The 18,569-nt window shown below is 41.5% G+C and overlaps 2 protein-coding genes across 4 annotated transcripts; one reads left to right on the top strand and one right to left on the bottom strand.

The window, feature by feature from the left end:
* Nucleotides 1–126: 126 nt before the first annotated feature.
* LOC139070799 (histone H2A-like) lies at nt 127–1,790 on the top strand. The gene has a single exon (XM_070553724.1). The coding sequence runs from the start codon at nt 178–180 to the stop codon at nt 562–564; it is 387 nt and encodes a 128-aa protein (XP_070409825.1). The 5' UTR covers nt 127–177; the 3' UTR covers nt 565–1,790.
* A 4,882-nt stretch (nt 1,791–6,672) lies between these two features.
* On the bottom strand, nt 6,673–18,098 carry LOC107372999 (mixed lineage kinase domain like pseudokinase). 3 transcript variants are annotated; one of them, XM_070553414.1, is made up of 12 exons: nt 17,886–18,000; nt 17,029–17,120; nt 13,605–14,058; nt 13,207–13,293; nt 12,266–12,440; nt 11,248–11,348; nt 11,037–11,172; nt 8,593–8,677; nt 8,329–8,477; nt 8,149–8,198; nt 7,091–7,231; nt 6,673–6,898 (listed from the first exon to the last, which is right to left on the bottom strand). In XM_070553414.1, exons 3-12 carry the CDS (start codon nt 14,050–14,052, stop codon nt 6,849–6,851), a joined length of 1,422 nt encoding a protein of 473 aa, XP_070409515.1. In that variant the 5' UTR covers nt 14,053–14,058; nt 17,029–17,120; nt 17,886–18,000; the 3' UTR covers nt 6,673–6,848. The 3 variants fall into 3 exon arrangements, with proteins under 3 accessions (XP_070409515.1, XP_015796673.2, XP_070409516.1); XM_015941187.3 differs by lacking the exon at nt 17,029–17,120 and having other exon boundaries at nt 17,886–18,098; XM_070553415.1 differs by lacking the exon at nt 17,029–17,120 and having other exon boundaries at nt 13,605–14,054; nt 17,886–17,929.
* Between the last annotated feature and the right edge of the window lie 471 nt (nt 18,099–18,569).

Genomic DNA, 18,569 nt, shown 5'->3' with positions numbered 1-18,569 from the left:
AATGCTGGCTGCTTATTGGAGACGGACTGTGTTCACAAAGTCGCTCAGAACCTCCCCTCCGCTCCAGCTCTCCTGGTTGGCTGCCGCCTGTTTCTCTCCGCTGTGCGCACATATAAGGAGGTCTTGAGCTGCAATTTCACATCATTTCTCGAGGATTTACTCTAGAAGTATTTGAAAATGAGTGGTCGAGGAAAAACCGGAGGCAAAGCCAGAGCCAAGGCTAAGACCCGCTCCTCCCGTGCCGGACTCCAGTTCCCAGTGGGTCGTGTTCACAGGCTGCTGCGCAAAGGAAACTATGCGGAACGTGTCGGTGCCGGCGCTCCCGTCTATCTGGCGGCTGTGTTGGAGTACCTGACCGCTGAGATCCTGGAGCTGGCTGGAAACGCTGCTCGCGACAACAAGAAGACCAGAATCATCCCCCGTCACCTGCAGCTGGCTGTCCGCAACGACGAGGAGCTCAACAAGCTGCTGGGTGGTGTCACCATCGCTCAGGGTGGTGTGCTGCCCAACATCCAGGCTGTGCTGCTGCCTAAGAAGACCGAGAAGCCCGCCAAGACCAAGTAAATCTGCTGGCTCTCCACCAACCCCACAACGGCTCTTTTAAGAGCCACACACTTACTCAAAGGGCTTCAATTTTAATTATTGATTAATTCAACAAGGCAGGTTTCAACAGGAGTTCGTAACACTTAAAACAGTTTCCCTGAAAAGCAGAGGAAAACCACTAGAGTTTGTTTTGGGTAATAATGGTGACTATTAATCCTGGTTTGTAATGTTTCAACAGTTGTGACTTGATGCAGTGGGTGTGATTATCTTTGTTTCTGATTAGTAGTGATGGGATTTCCGGCTCTTTTTAGGGAGCCGGTTCTTTTGGCTCAGCTCACCAAAAAGAGCCGGCTCTTTCGGCTCCCAAGTGGCTCCTCAGATTTTCTGTTGCGTAGAGTACATTTATAACCAACATAATGCTAAACTATATGTAAAATAATTTACTAATGTAAAAATAAAAGCAATATATCAAATATTTATCATTTCTATAGATGAACACTGAACACTTTAAGAAATCTCCACTTTCCGACTGCTGGCGCTCATTTTCTCACCGTCTTCGCCGCACTCTCCTCCCTCTCGCTCGCCTTTTTCCTCCTCCTCATTCCCTCTCGTCTCTCTCCACCCGCATGTGCTCTGCTGTGTGTCTGAGTCTGATCCTCCCTCTTCCCCGCCCCTACTGCTCTGTGTGTGGACAGTCTGGACACACAGTTACACATGTTGACCAATCGCCTGTAGCTTTCACCAAGGCAGGGGGGGAGGGGACGGCTCCCAATGACGAGCCGGCTCCCACCGTTCACTTCAAAGAGCCGGCTCTTAGAGCCGGTTCGTTCGCGACCGACACATCACTACTGATTAGTTGAAAACTTAACATAACTCAATCACCCCAGGATTGATCTATTGGTTTATATAAAGTTTCTATAATTGTATTTTATTCATGGAAGATTTGTAAAATTTTCTTCCATGTTAGTCAATTTTGATTTAGATCTTTTTTCTCTCTTTAGAATAGGTTCCAGTGATTTTTGTGGTTCTTTACTTTTAGGCTTCATATTCCAACATTATTGAAAGACTAAGCTCACTTGGTTGCATGTGCAGTGGTCTCTAGTTTGTCTTAGTTATCTAGAGTGGTTCCCAAACTTATTTAGCACCCCCTTCTATGTCCCGACCAGTGTCGATGCAACCCCCAGCCCCCACAGGGCATGGATATTAGTGATGGGAATTCCGACTCTTTTTAGAGAGCTCGTTCTTTTGGCTCAGCTCACCAAAAAGAGTCGGCTCTTGTTGCTCCCAAGTGGCTCCTCAGATTTTCTGTTGCGTAGAGTACATTTATAACCAAAATAATGCAAAACTATATGTAGAATGGTAATAAACTGCAATATATCAAATATTTATCATTTCTATGGATTTAATAACTGAACACTAAGAAATCTCCACTTTCTGACTGCTGGCGCTCACTTTCTCACCGTCTTCGTTGCACTCTCCTCTCTCTCGCTCGCCTTTTTCCTCCTCATTCCCTCTCGTCTCCCTCCACCTGCATGTGCTCTGCTGTGTGTCTGTCTGAGTCTGATCCTCCCTCTTCCTCGCCCCTACTGCTCTGTGTGTGGACAGTCTGGACACGCAGTTACACATGTTGACCAATCGCCTGTAGCTTTCACCAAAGCAAGAGGGGGGAGGGGAGGGGACGGCTCCCAATGACGAGCCGGCTCCCATCGTTCCCTTCAAAGAGCCGGCTCTTAGAGCCGGTTCGTTTGCGACCGACACATCACTAATGGATATATATACAATCAGACTTGGAGCTAAACAGTCACTCGACAGACAGGGTTAAAAAATATATGATTGACCTTTTTCCCCAACACTTTCATTTTTTTAAATAGTAATTAATAAACATTCAATACCATTACAATTCTCTTTGATTTAATTTTAAATAAATATTGTGCCCAGGTAGCACATAAACAATGCAATTTAACGGTTTTCTTAAAGTATGAACATTTAACCTGTGGCAAGAGCGCTCTCCTTCCTTCTGCTCTGCATAAACCTGAACTGGTCACCTACTTGTGCGTAATCAAATGTCTATAGGGGAAAATATGGAAAAGATATGGCCATGAGGTTCACTTTTGCCTCAGACCGACTTATTGCTGTTTCATGGTGTGGCTGAATCTGCGATGGGGACTGGAATAACAAATGCTGCAGTAACAAGAGTTGTGGTCAGGTTCATGACGAGTCACTGGCTGGAGCGGACTCAAATTTCATACATCATCCCAAAATAGAAGCTAATATCTTAATTTGACCTTGAAAAATGTTGTTATAAAACCTCTTCAAAGTTTTTTATCATGGAGGAGGCAGCTCTCATTTCTGCCTTCAGTCTGACGGCGCTGCGCGTTGTAGCGCAGCGCAACGACGGAGTTTGCGCAGCATGCGCTAATTGAATCTGTGTATGTGTGTGTGTGTGAGACGCTCAAGTCACCGCGTCTCGTTATTGGCGCTATTTACACCAATGTTGTAAAATTACTTCTGCCCAGCCCAGATGTGCTCACATGTGCACCCGTGAGCCGTGGCTCCGCTGGAATGCGTCTGACCTCTGACAGATGCACTCTGAACTTCAGATCTTCAGCGCGCTGTTAATAGCCTGACAAGTTCAGAATGCTGTCCCACAGTCAGTGGGCTAATATAATCATATAATAATACTAAAATGCTCAGATGGGAATCTGACCTCGTAGGTAATCCGCATGATAATGCCGTAAGCCCAGGAGGGTGTGAATTTGAGCTGGCTCATTACTGCTTATTAAGTCAGCAGTAGGTGTGTTGGCCCTGGTATGTCTGAAGCAGACCTCCTCTTGTCTGGCAAGCCAAACTAAATAATACATGGAAGCTCCATTGACGGCTCTCGGTCGTGGGGTGGGTTCTACCGTTGTCTTTCAAACAATCTCCACATGCTACTAGACCAGGGATTCCCAAAGTGTGGTGCGCGCACCCCTGGGGGTGCGAGAGGTGAAAAGTGTAATGGCTGCCGAGCTCAGAGAAGTCTGTCATATGTCACCATTAGCGTAGCCAGAAACTCATTTGTGGGTGGGCCGAAGAAAAAGTAAGTGGGCACAATAAATGCAATTGAAAACAAGTTTTCATTTTTGCGCGTGTGTGTGTGTGTCCTCCACATGTGCCCTAGCTTCATAATAACAATGCGCCGAGCTTCAGCACTCTGGCCTGCGCACGCCGATATGTTCCGTATTTGATCATTTTTAACGGTGTTGGAGAAATCTGAAGGTGGTGAGTCATTCTGGCAGATTGTAATTAACACCTGTCTCATGCAGGTGTTCTGACATTGTAAACCTCACACACAGAACATTGTGGATGTAACAAAGTATATCAAGAAATTATTCCCATTCGGGCTTTTAACAGAGCACTGAAGATCTGAAGTTCAGAGTGCGTCTGTCAGTCAGACGCGTTCCAGCGGAACCACGGCTCACGGGTGCCCAAGTGAGCACATCTGGGCTGGGCAGAAGTAATTTTACAACATTGGTTTAAATAGCGCCAAATAACGAGATGCTGTGACTGGAGCGGCTCATGGAGTTGTGCCGCGCGCGCACACACACACACAAACTCCGGCGCTGTGCCGTCAGACTGAATGCAGAGATAAGCGCTGCCTCTACTGTGATAAAAACTTTTAAGAGGTTTTATAACAACATTTTTCATTCCAGGTCAAATTAAGATATTAGCTTCTATTTTGGGATGACGTATTATCGGGTCTGCTTCTGCCAGTGACTCCGAACCTGCAGCAGTTGTTATTCCAGTCCGCGTGGCAGCTGATCGCAGATTCAGACACACCATAAAACAGCAATAAGTCGGTCTGAGGCAAAAGTGAACCTCATGGATAGCTTTCCATATTTTCCCCTATAGACATTTGATTACGCACAGGTGATCAGTTCATGTTTACGCAGAGCAGAAGGAAGGAGAGCACTCTGGCCGCACAGGTTAAACGTTCCTACTTTAAGAAAACAGTTAAGTGCATTGTTTATGTGCTACCTGGGCACTCTAAATATTTATTTAAAATTAAATCAAAGGAAATTGTAATGGTATCGAATGTTTATTAATTACTATTTAAAAAATGGAAGTGATTGTCGGAAAAAGGTCGATCATATTTTTTTAACACTGTCTGTTTAGCTTGACGTCTGATATATATATATATATATATATATATATATATATATATATATATATATATATATATATATATATATATAGCCATGCCCTGATGTGGGGGCTGGGGGGCTGCGTCGACATGGTCGGGACATAGAAGGGGGTGCGCGGCTAAATAAGTTTGGGAACCACTGTACTAGACAATGAACGTGATGTACTCCCCACAGCGGCATGTCTGTAAATGAGGCAGTCTGCTGTTGAAGGCGAAAACACATCCTTTTTCTCTAAATAAAGGACTTAAATACATCTATCTGCTCCTGATTCTAATGAAGCCCAAGTCCAAATAATCCAAAATTGATGTAAAAGCTGTATCAAACATGCTGTCTCCATCTTGTTCCACTCTGTTGCGTCATCTTGCCCATAGATATGTATATAAACACTAGATGGAGAAAGCGGGAGTCGAGGGCGTAGCTAAACGGCGGCCATCTTACCTCAGACAACAGACCACTCCGCTCTCAAAGCTAGCAGCTGAAAGGTGAGTGATCAGCTTAAACAAAAACACCCTTAACTCGATTAAATATTAACGGATTTACAAGCCTTAGAACACATGGGCTTGAGACAACATACTTGCACATGTTGAAAGCAACGCTTTTGCTTTTGAAAGTGACTTAATTGTGAACCGTGTGTCCCGCCTAGGCTATCTACATGTTATTCTGGTTGAGACCACAATTGATATTTTATGTGGTTCTACAAAACCAATAACGACTTTACAACAGCCCAATTGTTGTGTAAATAACGGTTTGTGGATGTTTCTGTATTTATTAGCTGTCTAACTTGGCTTAGAGATGACGAGGGTACGGTGGGTGCACTGCTTAGCAAAACAAAGTTGACTATTTACCTCAGTGGGAGTCGCTCGTTTTATTTTAAGTAAATTAATGCTAAATTGCCTGTGATTTTTAAGCGTCTTGGTTTGTTACACTAAACTTATATTGGGGTATATTAAAACAGGACATTTGTGGATTTATGTTTGCAGAAATACACTTTTATTAACTGTGAAGCTTGAGGGTCAGCATGCCTGACTTTCGTGCAGCCTACGGATGCTCAAATCGCCGCTGTGACAAACTGAGACAACATGGGATCACCTTTCCTCTGTAACTGTTGCCATTGTGGACCAATCACAGCGCTCTATGGGATTGAAACCCCTATAGAGAGCTGTGATTGACCAGCCAGAATGCTGCTAGAGGCTTTGGAGGTTCCAATGGCGCGTTCCTAGACCAAAATTTGCAAAGCAAGAATTTGGTCTAGTTCACTAAGCTAGACCCCCTCAGGAAGAGGACTGAAAAACAGTTTGGTTGCACCCTGAAAAAAGGCAGGCTATGCTAATGTAGAAACTCTCCATGCTATCCAGACCATGCGGAGCCGATGCTAGTGTGAAAGGGCTCAGTCAATCTCTTTGGGTGCCCCTATTTCTGGTGCTTCTGTTTCAAGGCAAGACAGATTTATTTATAGCACATTTCATACACAATGGCAATTCAATGTGCTTTCCAATGGCAAGAATAGCAAGAACATTAAAATCAATGTGACAGAAATTTTTATTTAATAATTAAAAAAGACTAATTTAAAGGTTGAATATGGAACATGGACACTGGCGAACTCTGGTGTTCAGAGGTGGTATTGCAACAACAGAACTAATTTTCCAGCCTTGGGATGTTGGTTCACACATTTATGTGGGCTAACACGTGGGGCCAGCTTTTCCCACTGTATTGAAAATTTCAGTCAAACTGAAACCAGGAGTCAAGGGATCAGTGGGTCTGGGGAAGCACATATAAACCTGGGAGTGGTTTGGGTCTCACTTCTTGGGGGGCTACCCCTGCAACACGTACTCAGATAAGTGGGTAAAAATGAACAAATGGACTTATTTTCCTCTTTAAGCCTCTAATATTGAGTAAATCAGGAGATCATTGAATTTAAAAGGTGAGGACTTGGGACAACACGAAAAAAGATTTTGAGTTTTATTTATTTTTTAAGACTGCATGTCAACCAGAACTGTCTGCCGCAAAAAATAAAAATAAAAAATCATGATTGTCATTGTCAATCAGCTACAAAGAGTTGGGACACAGAATGATCCTTTCGCTTAAAATGATCTGAAGCATCAGGAAAGCTGCTGATGAGCTTCAGCGCTGCTCCAACTGCACCACCACGCTGCAAAGTTTATCCACCAACACTGCAGAAGAAAAACAAAATAAAAATAATGTTGAAACTAAAGCTGATCGTCTTAGTTTTCTTCTCTTCTTATGCAAATATACACTTTATGCATGTTTTTGTCTTTAAAAGTGTGAATCAGCCTAGTTGACAGAAAATGCATCTGTCTATCTACAATGCTTTAAATTAAGTAATGGACATGTTCCTTCTGTACCTCCTGCAGACAGCCTCTGGGCCTCATCGAATTCCCTACAGTTGTCGATCAGCTGTCCCAGAGCTTCGGGACAATCAGGTGGCAGGGGCTCTTGATATTTCTCCTTGAACACTTTGTTGTGAAGGTCATCACTTGTATAACCTGGAAGAATTGTGAGAAAAATGTAATAAAAGCCAAATAATCCTATAATCATAGTTCTTTAGCTGTGGTGTTGCACTTTTGTTTCAGTATCTGGACGGACCACCATGAAACAGTTAAAAATTCCTGTTTCTCAGTAGAGGAATTATCATCGCTTCTTTTTCCAAAATCAGGTTTATGTTTATATTTTTAAAAAGTCCCAACTACTGACTATAATTAAACATTGTTCCCTATTTACTGGTAATCTAAGGTCCAGTAATAATGGTTCAGTTTATGTGTTTGTGGTCACTGAACCCTTGATCCTGTTTCAGATGCATGTGTCTTTGGAAAGGTCCCCTGCCGATCACAAAGCTTCCATTGAAACAGATAATTCCACTCTACAATTCCAGGTAAAACCTATGAAGTCATGTTTTAGGTTACAGCCAAATCCTGCTGTAAATTTTCATATACAAAAAAATAGATTTCTAACTATCCAGACTTCATGGTAGTTTACAAAAAGCAAAGCAGTGGTTATAAATGTAACACCAGGAATAAGAAAAACAGGAAGCTTGAGAAATTCCGCGTGTTGAAACAGGAAATTGAGACATTGTGTCAAATCAAGACCTTAGTAGTGGTTATACATTATATATATATATATATATATATATATATATATATATATATATATATATATATATAATGTATGGTATGTATAAATAATAATTAAATACATTATATATATATATTTATGTAGAAAGATAGATAGATAGATAGATAGATAGATAGATAGATAGATAGATAGATAGATAGATAGATAGATAGATAGATAGATAGATAGATATGGGGGAGAGATGCATATCATTTAGTTAAATATATTGTGGTTAGACTTTATCTTCTTAAACAGCTTTTCTGAGTGGTGCTGTGCAAATTCAGATACGCACCTTCAAAAGGTTTCTTACGTGTTGCTATTTCCCACAGAACAATTCCAAAGCTGAAAGATAAGATCGTTTTTTTTATTATTTAAAAAAAGTTTTTATTTTCTTACGTCTTCCCTTTTAACTGTTTGTTATATTCTTCATTCTTGCTTTAGCAGCACGTGGTGAGCCCTGATCAGTGCTCACCTGTACACCTCGCACTCTTTGTTGTAGGTGTGATTGATGTCATTGAGCAGTTGAGGAGAGGAGTAGCACAGTGACATGACGTTGTTGTCTTTTTTCTTTGTCATCCTTCTCAGTGATGTCTCTGTTTTTGCCAGCTCCAGTCCCCCCAGCTGAAATGATAATTACAGCGATACCACAGTTGGTTGTTGTAAATATCTGCTGAAGGCCTTGGTAATTGTGGCAAGTGGAATCAGAAGCGAATAATAGCCTGTTTGGCTTCTGCACCTTAACTCTGAAGTTTTCATCCACTAGGAACTTGCTGCTGCTGATGCTTCCGTGAACCTTACTTTTTTCCTCGGTCAGGTGCAGTCTAAACATAGCAAATGTGCACAATTACATTTTATTTAAGCACATAATAATTTTTATTAATAGATTTAACAATGAAAAATGTTATTTATTTGAATAAACCTGAGCTGTGCCTGACAATAACCTCCTCCCACTCTCCTCCTTTTAATTTCATTTCTCCTTTTCCATTGGGACTAAATATACACCAAAAGAAATTCTAGTAAAGTTTTTATGTCAGGCGGGGCATTATAGCTGTAACGCTCCATGTGTGAGAGTTAAACTGTAAGGCTTTTTTTTTTTTTTTTTTTTGGTACTCAGACAATGATTCTGATTGATTTACATCCAAACACGACACGGGGGACGGGGAACAAATTGTCTCTAAAAATATCTCAAGCCACTTTTTTCAATTAGCAACTACTTGATTTTACAGTAGAATGGGTTTATCTGCTAATTGTGTACAACTCATCTTCTCTTAGTCTTATGATACTGATTCGTAACTGGCAACCACCATGAAACCTGTGTGTGTGTGTGTGTGTGTTGGGGAGGTCATCACTGTCCTCACAGTCTAGCATTTCTAAAATTGAATTACTTGCATATCTGCCAACATGTTTATCTTCCAAAGTGCTACAGAGCAGTTACAGCAAATGCTCTCAGGCCTTCACAACCGTGGATGATTAGCGATGTCTGATATGATCAGTCTACCATTATTATTGGCTGATATAGGCATTTAAATTTATTATTGAAAAATATTTGTACTGATTTTAAGTCTTATATTGACATGTTTACATACCAGGGTTTCCACAAGCGCTGCAAAAGCCTGGCGGGCCACTAGGCCTTGCTTTAGGCCATGCATCCACCCCCTTCCCCACTGTCACTGTAGCAAAACGATCCCCCCTGCTTTCACGCATGCCCGCCCAATAGACCACCAGGCTTAGCAAGTTTTCTGGAGGAAACCCTGCATACCATGTGTACATCAAACTGTTCAGCTACTTCTCTCTATCAAAATGTGAAAATATGACAAATCTGACATAAAGTTTTTGAGATATTTTAATTTACTTGGCACAACTTGTGGATTAGAAATTTGCCCTTAGCGAACATACGCTGCCCTCACAGCACGTAGCTACGTGTAGCTAGACAGCTAAAAAACAACCACAAAAACCCAAGGCTTGCTTTTCTTATCTGGAAATCTTTATAAATGTTTCACCATTGTAACTGCAATGTCCAGAATGAGAATAAGGCCTTACTATCTATCTATCTATCTATCTATCTATCTATCTATCTATCTATCTATCTATCTATCTATCTATCTATCTATCTATCTATCTATCTATCTATCTATCTATCTATCTATCTATCTATCTATCTATCTAGCTAGCTAGCTAGCTATCTAGCTAGCTAGCTATCTATCTAGCTATCCATCCACCCACCCACCCATCCATCCACCCATCCATCCATCCATCCATCCATCCATCCATCCATCCATCCATCCATCCATCCATCCATCCATCCATCCATCCATCCATCCGAAAAAAATCTATGAACAGTGAACTTATTTAAAAATATTAAAATGATGAAGTAAAAAATTAAATAGTTTGTTTTAAAATGTATGAATTGAACTTTGAACTAGCTCATTTTTAAAACGAACTTTTCAACACACTGTTACGTCTCCGAAGAACAGGGTGAAGGTGATTGAATGGCCAAGTATGTCTCCTGATCTGAACCCAATCCAACACCTGTGAGGAATTCTGAAGCAGCAAGTTGAGCATCACTCTCATCCAGTATCTAGGCTCTAAAACCGGCTATTGTTAAGAACGGAGAAAGATAAATGTTGTAATATGTTGCCAATTTGTTCGTTCCATGTCAAGAAGACTTGGTGCTGTCCTTGAAAAATACTACATGTAGTAGTTTTTGTTGTGGGGTGTATTCATTTTTGCTTCAACCAATTTTAGTAAAACTGAAGATGTTGTGATCTAAGTAATAATATTAACCTTAATTTCATGTTATGGAGTTGAATAAGTGTTCAATAAACCCAGCCTTGTGAAACTTCTGGAAATTGTTCTTTTGTTCATTGAGCTGCTTATTAAATTTGTACTTGGTAAAGGGGGTGTGCTCATTTATGCTGAGCACTGTATATTGGAATTGGATATTGAGAGTGAGACGATGTCGGTATAAAAAGCCAGTATCGAGCATTCTCATGGAGAATAATACAACGCCTCTGGGGACCAAGCAAGCTTTCAGCACCGTCAAGACTTCCTGTTTTGTTTTGTTCACTCTTTACATCTCTGACTTTCAGTCCAATTCCACCTGCAGATATTTTTCTTTATTTATTTATACCCCTGTGAGTTGCTTCATGACTTGCTGCAGGCAACATGCTGCGGACTCACCGATAAAGTCCCTGTGCCGCGTCGAGGCACATGCATGCTTTCCTGATCCATGATAGTTCACACGGAGAATCCAGAACAGCTCTGAGGCTTCCTTTTTCACAGTACTCCATGATGATGAGGTATTGAGGTTTTGGTGCTGCAGTCAGTTACAGACATCACGTTTCTATCAAAATATCAGGTATATGCGAATCCCATTCATTAGCATACTCACTGTTCTCGTCCAGGATGCAGATGCCAAACATTCGCAGGATGTTTGGTGACTCAAACCGTTTCATGGTATCAACTTCTTTTTCAAAAAGAGACCTCACCTCCCTACAAGTAGATAGTGACAATGTAATGTTTATGTTACGATTATTGTATGTCATAGATTAAAAGCCATTGCATTGCACTTGGAAATGCATTGAGGTATCAAAGCACAGTCCAAGGTTCAGAGGTCAGCAACCTGGAGGAAAAAGTTGTTCCTCAACCTTATTTTCTGGACATCGTTACTCCAAAGTCCATGACCATTTCTTTCATATTTGCCATATTGATGGTCAGGTTGTGTGCTAATCAACAAGCTCATCGACTTCCTACACAAAGACTCTTTGTTGTAGAACAGCTCTCTTCATAGTTTAGCTCTTGAGGGCAACCATTTTACATGTTGTAGCTCTTCAATTTGCCACTGAGTGGTGTAATGTTTCCCTGGTTGAGCAGATTTAATACATTATAAAATACTATTAGTTTGTTTGAAACATAAGTCTCAGTGCTTTGGAGGCCAATTCCGCCAATCTAATAATAATTTTAAAAAAAACTCACAATTATGAGCTATTATCTCACTAACCGATGGTGGTGGAGATGTTTTTTTTTTTCTTTTTTTTTCATCAGAGTGGCAGAAATGGGTTTTCATTCCTGGCTATCTTTATAATTTTGCCAAAAGCAATTTGACCCTTTGGAGGCAGGCATTGCAGATTTGCTAGGTCAAAACCTACCTACCTGGTTACTCCATACGTATTTCATGGGCATTTTTTAACTCAGAAGTACACCTGAAGGACTTAGTTGTTCGTCCTTTTATCAAAACTTATTTTGAGGGTTAATTCTGACTACATGGGTTTTCAAATGCAGCTGGCTTTGGACAGACAGAAATCAAATGTAGGCAAAAATGATACACTTAAAAACAATTCAACATGTTTGTTGTTGTTTGTCTCTATTAAATGTGTTTCCTGAGCATTGTGCAGAAATGTGGCACAAACCTTGGGTTGGTGTTTGAGGGGTCTATGTATTTCTTGATGGCCACAGTGAATCCACAAAATTGTCCTTTGTAGACCATTGCAGTTGGCGTAGTCATGAAGGGAGGTTCCTGGTCGAACTTTAAGTCTTCTTGTCTAATCATGCGGATTTTTACACTGATGATACTGGGCTTGTTCACTGTTGAGGACAATAGTAAATAGTAGTTGGTCTGTATTTAAATAACACCTTCTAAAGCTGAATCTCAAAAAATAAATATGGTGCAAAAGTCCATTTATGTCAGTAATTCAACTTAGACTGAGAGACCATCTAAAGGCCCAGGAACCTGTTGCAGGTGTTCTGGTTTCACTAGAGTGTGACACTTTGAGTCTATTTTTTAACCTTTTCACAAAATTCTAATTGTGATTCTGAATGTGGGGTTTTCATCAGCTGTAAACTATAATCATTACAATTATAACAAATAAAGGCTGAACAATCTGGTTTTGCATGTAATTCCTCTGTCTCGTTTATTAGTTTCACCTTTTTGTGTGAATTAATGGCAAATGACTTTTGCATCATGTTCTAGTTTTTCAAGTTTCGCATGTAGGGTTCCACAACCCGTCAAAGCACCTTACAACACAACCAGTCTTTCACCCTCCTATACACACATTCACACACTGGTGATGATGGGCTACAATGTAGCCACAGCTGCCCTGGGACACACCGACACAGACGAGGCAGCCGTACAGAGGTGCCACCGGTCCCTCAAATTACTGCTAGAAGGCAAGGAGGGGGAAGTGTCTTGCCAAAGGACACAACAACAGACTGAGTGGGGCTCAAACCTGCAACCCTCCGGTTACAGGGTGGGCACTTAACTCCTCTGCCTCCCTGGTTGGGGACACATCTTCAGAGATGCAGATTACAAAACACTTAACAACAGGGTTTAGTCTAATTACCGCATACTCACACATCTCCACGATTTTACTGACACTGGTCTTGATTTCTTCAAGGTCTCTTTGCATGGCCTCCACATATTCGCCATACTCTGTGAGCACTGAGAAGTAAACAGACGCCAAAGAGTCAGGACTGAGAACAGTTTAAACCGAAGTTACGTACATGAAAAATAAAAATTTGGTTTGTTTACCTTAAACTGTGAAGATAAAATTAGACAAACTAAACAAAAGTTTACTTTTGAAAGCTTTCTGTTCTACCAACAAAATTCTTTTAGCTAGTTGACCATTTTAGCAGAGGCTCTTGTTACACTGAATATTTGTATGACCCTGTCAGATTTCCTCTAGTCACATAGGTATGTGATTAATGGCTGGACTATGCCACCAAAGCAAAGCCAAAACCAGATTTGCTCACTTCGCTTCAACTCAGCATCATCCTCCTTCCCGTCCACTTCATCTTCCTTCTGTCTGGAGATCAGCTCAAATACCTTGTACACTTCATTTCCATGCTCTACCTGCAGAGCTAAAGCCAGATTCTGGAAGGCGTCATTGAGTCGCTCATTCACACCATTGAACTCATCTCCATGACTGCTGGACATCAGAATGCGCTTCACCAAATGTGACATGGTGTATTTCTTAATTAGGTGATAAGCTGATGTCAGAGTGATGGAGAGTTCGTTAAGGGCTTTATTTATGTCATCAGCAGGTTGGACGGCACTCCTCTGTTCGATCGACTTCACCAGGCTCTCCAAGGCTTTGACTCGCTCAGAAACACGCTGGCAGCGCTTCTTATTAGCCTTCGCATTCTCCACCAGTGAGTAGATGGATTTGGCAAGGTCCAAGATGTTTGTTGCAATGTCCATGACTGGCTGGAGAGGAGGACAGCAGACAAAATTGATCAGAGGATCAAATTAAATTAAAATCAAAGGTGAGATCATTAAATAATATGTCCTTTGCTGACATTATCTTTTAGATCCAATCTCTGTAGTCATTTTTAGAAGACACACCATGCAGTCAAATCAGCATAACACTGCAATCGTGGTGTGTCTTGTGAATGCGCTATGGCATTGCGGGAATAGTAATATTACTGCCAATTCTTTGCAGAATAATGGGAACTTGTAACAAAACCAAAAAATCCAGCTGAACCAATTAGAGACGAGAACAAAGCGGGGGGAGGAGGGGCGAGGGCTGGGAACAGAATCAACCAATCAGTGAGCGCTAGTTTCTCCATGTTTCCTTTAAGCTAAGCAGTTAGCTTTAGCGAAACACTCTGGTTAAACTCATTTTCAGTGACTTTCAAACCTTTATTTACTTAATTTCATCTTCTTTTTAGATGGGTTTAGTGAAATTAACGCGACAGAACGTCATGCTATTTATACCATTTGTATGGCATTCATATAAGATGACAGTACTATGCTTAGTCTGGCTAACGCTAACACAGCCTGCTACGCTAGGCTAGCAGACGTCTTGGCCTCTATCAGAGTAGCTTAGCATAACAGTCACTGTGTTTTATTTTGTAAACATCTGCCGAGAAAAAAATCAAGACAATCTCTGCTTCCAGTCATGCATAACCAGCTTCTAAGATTCAGTTTGTTTAATTAATTTGTAGTTATCAAGTAATGTGTAAATCAAACAGAATGTGGGATGGTTTTTCTTTACATATAATTTCCTAAATAAATGCTTTAAATTCCATTAAAAAAAACAGTGCTCCTGTTTATCTTGGACATAACTTGCCTTTGCACTTTTGGACAAGCCGTTCCTAAAGGTGTCTGTCCTCCACGGTCACCGTGCAGTCTCTGGGGATCTGACCTCCAGCTCTAATGGAGAGAAGCTCCGGAGTGCTGCATCGTTCTGGTTTATCATCTCAGCTGTTCTGTTTACAAATATGAAACTTGTGCTCATGTTTACTTTCATTTTCAATACAGTTGCCGGCCGAAGCTCGGCAGTTACTTCCCACGTGGTCGTGACACCACTCTCTGTTGTGTGATGGCGTAATAGGCATTCCTAAGTCCAGCGTTGCGGTAATACACCAAGCGTGGCAGCACGATTGCTGCAAAATTCCCGCAATGCCATTGTTATGGGCACCAGCCTGATGCAGGAGCCAGGATCACCCAGCCATGGTGATCAGCCAAACACTGCCCCTCCTCCTGCTCCTCTCTTCCAGGCTGCTGAGGAGCACAGCTGACCTGAATCCCTCTGACAACCCACACCTGGGATAAAGAGGCTGTGCCTTCAGCAGTCTGGGGGGCAGGCTGAGAATAAGGTGTCATATGCTGAGGCGGTGCGTCATATGGGGGTGCGGAACAGTGGTGCGTCCGAGCCTTGTAATGTGCCTTTGTCAACTGGTGGTGGGGATGTGGGGGCAGGTGTGGTAGTTGCGAGTTTATGTTTTTGGCATTTATGGATGAGGCCTTGTGGAGGGTGAAGAATGGAGCCTCCAACAAGTCTGATGTAGCTCGTGAGTTGACATCAGTGGTGGGGGCCTTGTTGGGTTTTTCTGACGTGTCCCCCGATGAGGTCTGGGGGGGTGACATGTTTACAGGGTGTTGGTGGTTCTGGGTCTGCTGTGGATTGTGGGACGCCCTTGGTGGTGGGTGTAGATGGTGGGAGTGTGAGTATGGGGTGAACCTCCAGGTGGGGTTCTGTGTTTTCACTGGGGTGTGAACAGGTGGTGGGTTTTTGTTGATGGTGGTTGTGTGGGAACACGGGGTGAGATGGAAAGCGTGCCTGTTGTGTGCAGTGGGTTGCGCTGGCTCTGTGTGTTAATGTGTGGCAGCAATACGCCTTATAGGCGTCTACCCTGCCTAATTTCAAAGAAGACTGGGAGGCAGCAGTGCAGGGGTTCTGCTGTCCTCCAGGCCTCAGATTGTTTTAAACCCCTTCAATTTTTATGAGTTTTAACTTTTATAGTTTTAACTCTGTGTGATCCAAATGGATCTTTTGTTCTTGTCAACTTGGTTAACTCAGTTTTAAGGTCAACTTTGTTTTGGTTTTAAGACTATTATCAACTTCATTGTTTTTAAAACCCCTTCAGTTCTGTGAAACTTTTAATAAAGTTTTAACCAGGTGCTTTATATAGTTAAGTTGTCTTTTTAACTGTTAACCTTATAGAGAATTATTCGTTTTGCATTATATTAATAATGTTCTCCATCTGTTTGCTCGCTTGTTTTTAAAACCTTTGATGGCAATTAAACCCTTTTTAAGCCCACTGTCATGTTTCTTATGTTACCCCCTCCTTCACATTCTTCATTCAGAGAAGTAATGACTGTTTGTGTCTCAGTGGTTGTGCTTCAAGACCTCCCCGTATCCAAAATGTGCTCATGCTCACGTCAGTTGGCATACGGTTGCGCACATTTTCCCGTCATGTTTTTTTTTTGTTTGTTTTTTTGGAGATCATAGTTTGCTGAGAAAATAACTTAAACAATTTTTAGACTCTGTTTACAAAATATTTTTATAAATGATGTCCCAGGTCATGAGACTCACAACAGCTACTCATCTCATAGCTGCTGACTGACAGATTTCACAAGACTTCCCAAAATGACTGTGCCGATTGTTTTCCTTTTTGTTCAGATTTCTGGTCTAACTGCTCAGTTAAAAGTGAAAGTGACGAGTTCAAAGTCAGCCAATGAGCTGAAAATCAGCTGGAAGTCAACACCCAATGTTACAAAGGACCACAATAAAAATAGATTATTTCAATCCGTCTATCAAATTTATTTATGAAGCGCTTTTCATACAAGTGCAGCTCAAAGCGCTTTACAATATTAAAAACAATCTGACAGCAGTCGGTTTCCCACCCCTCACACACACACACACACACACACACACACACACACACACACCACAGGGAGCAGCAGGATCGGCAGCAGCAGCCCGGGCAAGAGGAGGCACAAGAAGCACCCCGGCAGCCACAGCCAGAGGAAACACTGGTTTACTAAGATAACAAGTTAAGAATCAAATTAAACATCTGATGAATAAAAATCTGAATAAAACACACTGATAAAAGATAACCAAGTAGAAACATATAATTTAATATATAAAAATATTGTACTACAGATTATTAATACTGGTTAAAACTAATGATTATTACAAGTTAAAATTAATATATAAGAAAATATCTGTCATTTAACTATCCCACTGTCCTAATGGGTGTGACCCCGCGAGGAAAGTTGACCATTGAGCAGGATTGATGGTTTATCCCTTGAGGTCCACATGGCAGGGGTGAGGTGGTGCTCACTCCTCACCCCTGCCACGTGAACCCAAGGGATAAACCATCAATCCTGCTCAATGGTCAACTTTCCTCGCGGGGTCACGCCCATTAGGACAGTGGGAGGGTTAAGTAAAAGAGTAAGTAATAAAACACTGATAAAATATATAAAATATTATAAAACAGACTAAAATAGATCAAAATCAACTAAAAGCTATACCAAAAAGGTGAGTCTTGAGCCTGGCCTTAAAAACAAGAACACTCTCTAAGGCCCTGAGGTCCTCTGGCAGACTGTTCCAGAGGTGAGGGCCATAAAACTGGAAGGATGCCTCGCCTTGGGAGTGTATCCTGACTTTTGAAAAGACAAGATGCCTGCCAGAGGAGCGCAGGGACTGCGAAGGCTCATATTTATGAAGCAGTTCTGAGAGATAAGAAGGCCCAAGACCATTAAGACATTTAAAAACCATTAAAAGAACCTTAAAACTCATTTACCTGTAAGGAGGAGTCTGAGAGTTCTGTTAGTTCTTTCTGTGATTCTGTGAGTGCTGGGGAAAGTGAAACTAAACTTATCTGCACCCTCTTCTTCCTGTTTGTGTCTGGCAGTTGTAGTCCCTCCCTTCCAGGAAAACTGTGGTCCTTTAGCCAGACAAGCCTCAGGCGGCCGTTCTCAAACCTCTTCAGCAGAAGCATAGTTAACTAGTTAAAGGCATCCTGGAGACTGTCAGATTCTTGTGGAAATCTTTTCAGCAGACTCCAGTGGCCTCATGTACAGATGTTTGCAGACATTCTACTGAAACGTGGGACACTAAACTGCATTCACATAAACAAATCAAACTGCACCTAAGCTTTGATCCAGTGCAGTGGTGGCTGGAGGAAATAAATCTTGGTGGGACGATGTGAGAAAAGATTTCCTCTCTTCGTCTATTATAAGAAATAAAGTGAAGAGTTGAAAAATGACAACAATTCCATAGATGCAAACAAAATCCAGAAGTTCACATAAAAAAAACCCACAAAAATATTATCTGAAACTTCATAATTTCTGAGATTTACAATTAAATAATTATTGTGAGTTTTCAAGGAGACCTTTTTATTAGCTCTTGAGATCTTTGACCAAACATATCCTGATTTAAAGCATATGGCCAGAGGCTAAATTCCTTTGAATGGCATGTGTAAAAC

The sequence above is a fragment of the Nothobranchius furzeri genome, chromosome 7 (assembly GCF_043380555.1).
Source record: "Nothobranchius furzeri strain GRZ-AD chromosome 7, NfurGRZ-RIMD1, whole genome shotgun sequence".
NCBI lineage: Eukaryota > Metazoa > Chordata > Actinopteri > Cyprinodontiformes > Nothobranchiidae > Nothobranchius > Nothobranchius furzeri.
This window is presented reverse-complemented; position numbering and strand designations above follow the sequence as displayed.

Bases quoted from the DNA above. Each gene is read 5' to 3' on its own strand.
- LOC139070799 (XM_070553724.1), top strand. From the start codon at position 178: ATGAGTGGTCGAGGAAAAACCGGAGGCAAAGCCAGAGCCAAGGCTAAG.
- LOC107372999 (XM_015941187.3), bottom strand. From the start codon at position 18,083: ATGCTTCTGCTGAAGAGGTTTGAGAACGGCCGCCTGAGGCTTGTCTGG. The intron at 8,478-8,592 runs GTGCAGAAGCCA...TTATCATTTCAG, and splicing joins ATGAAAACTTCAGAGTTAAG to CTGGGGGGACTGGAGCTGGC. The intron at 7,232-8,148 runs GTGCGTATCTGA...CAATTCTTCCAG, and splicing joins ACGTAAGAAACCTTTTGAAG to GTTATACAAGTGATGACCTT.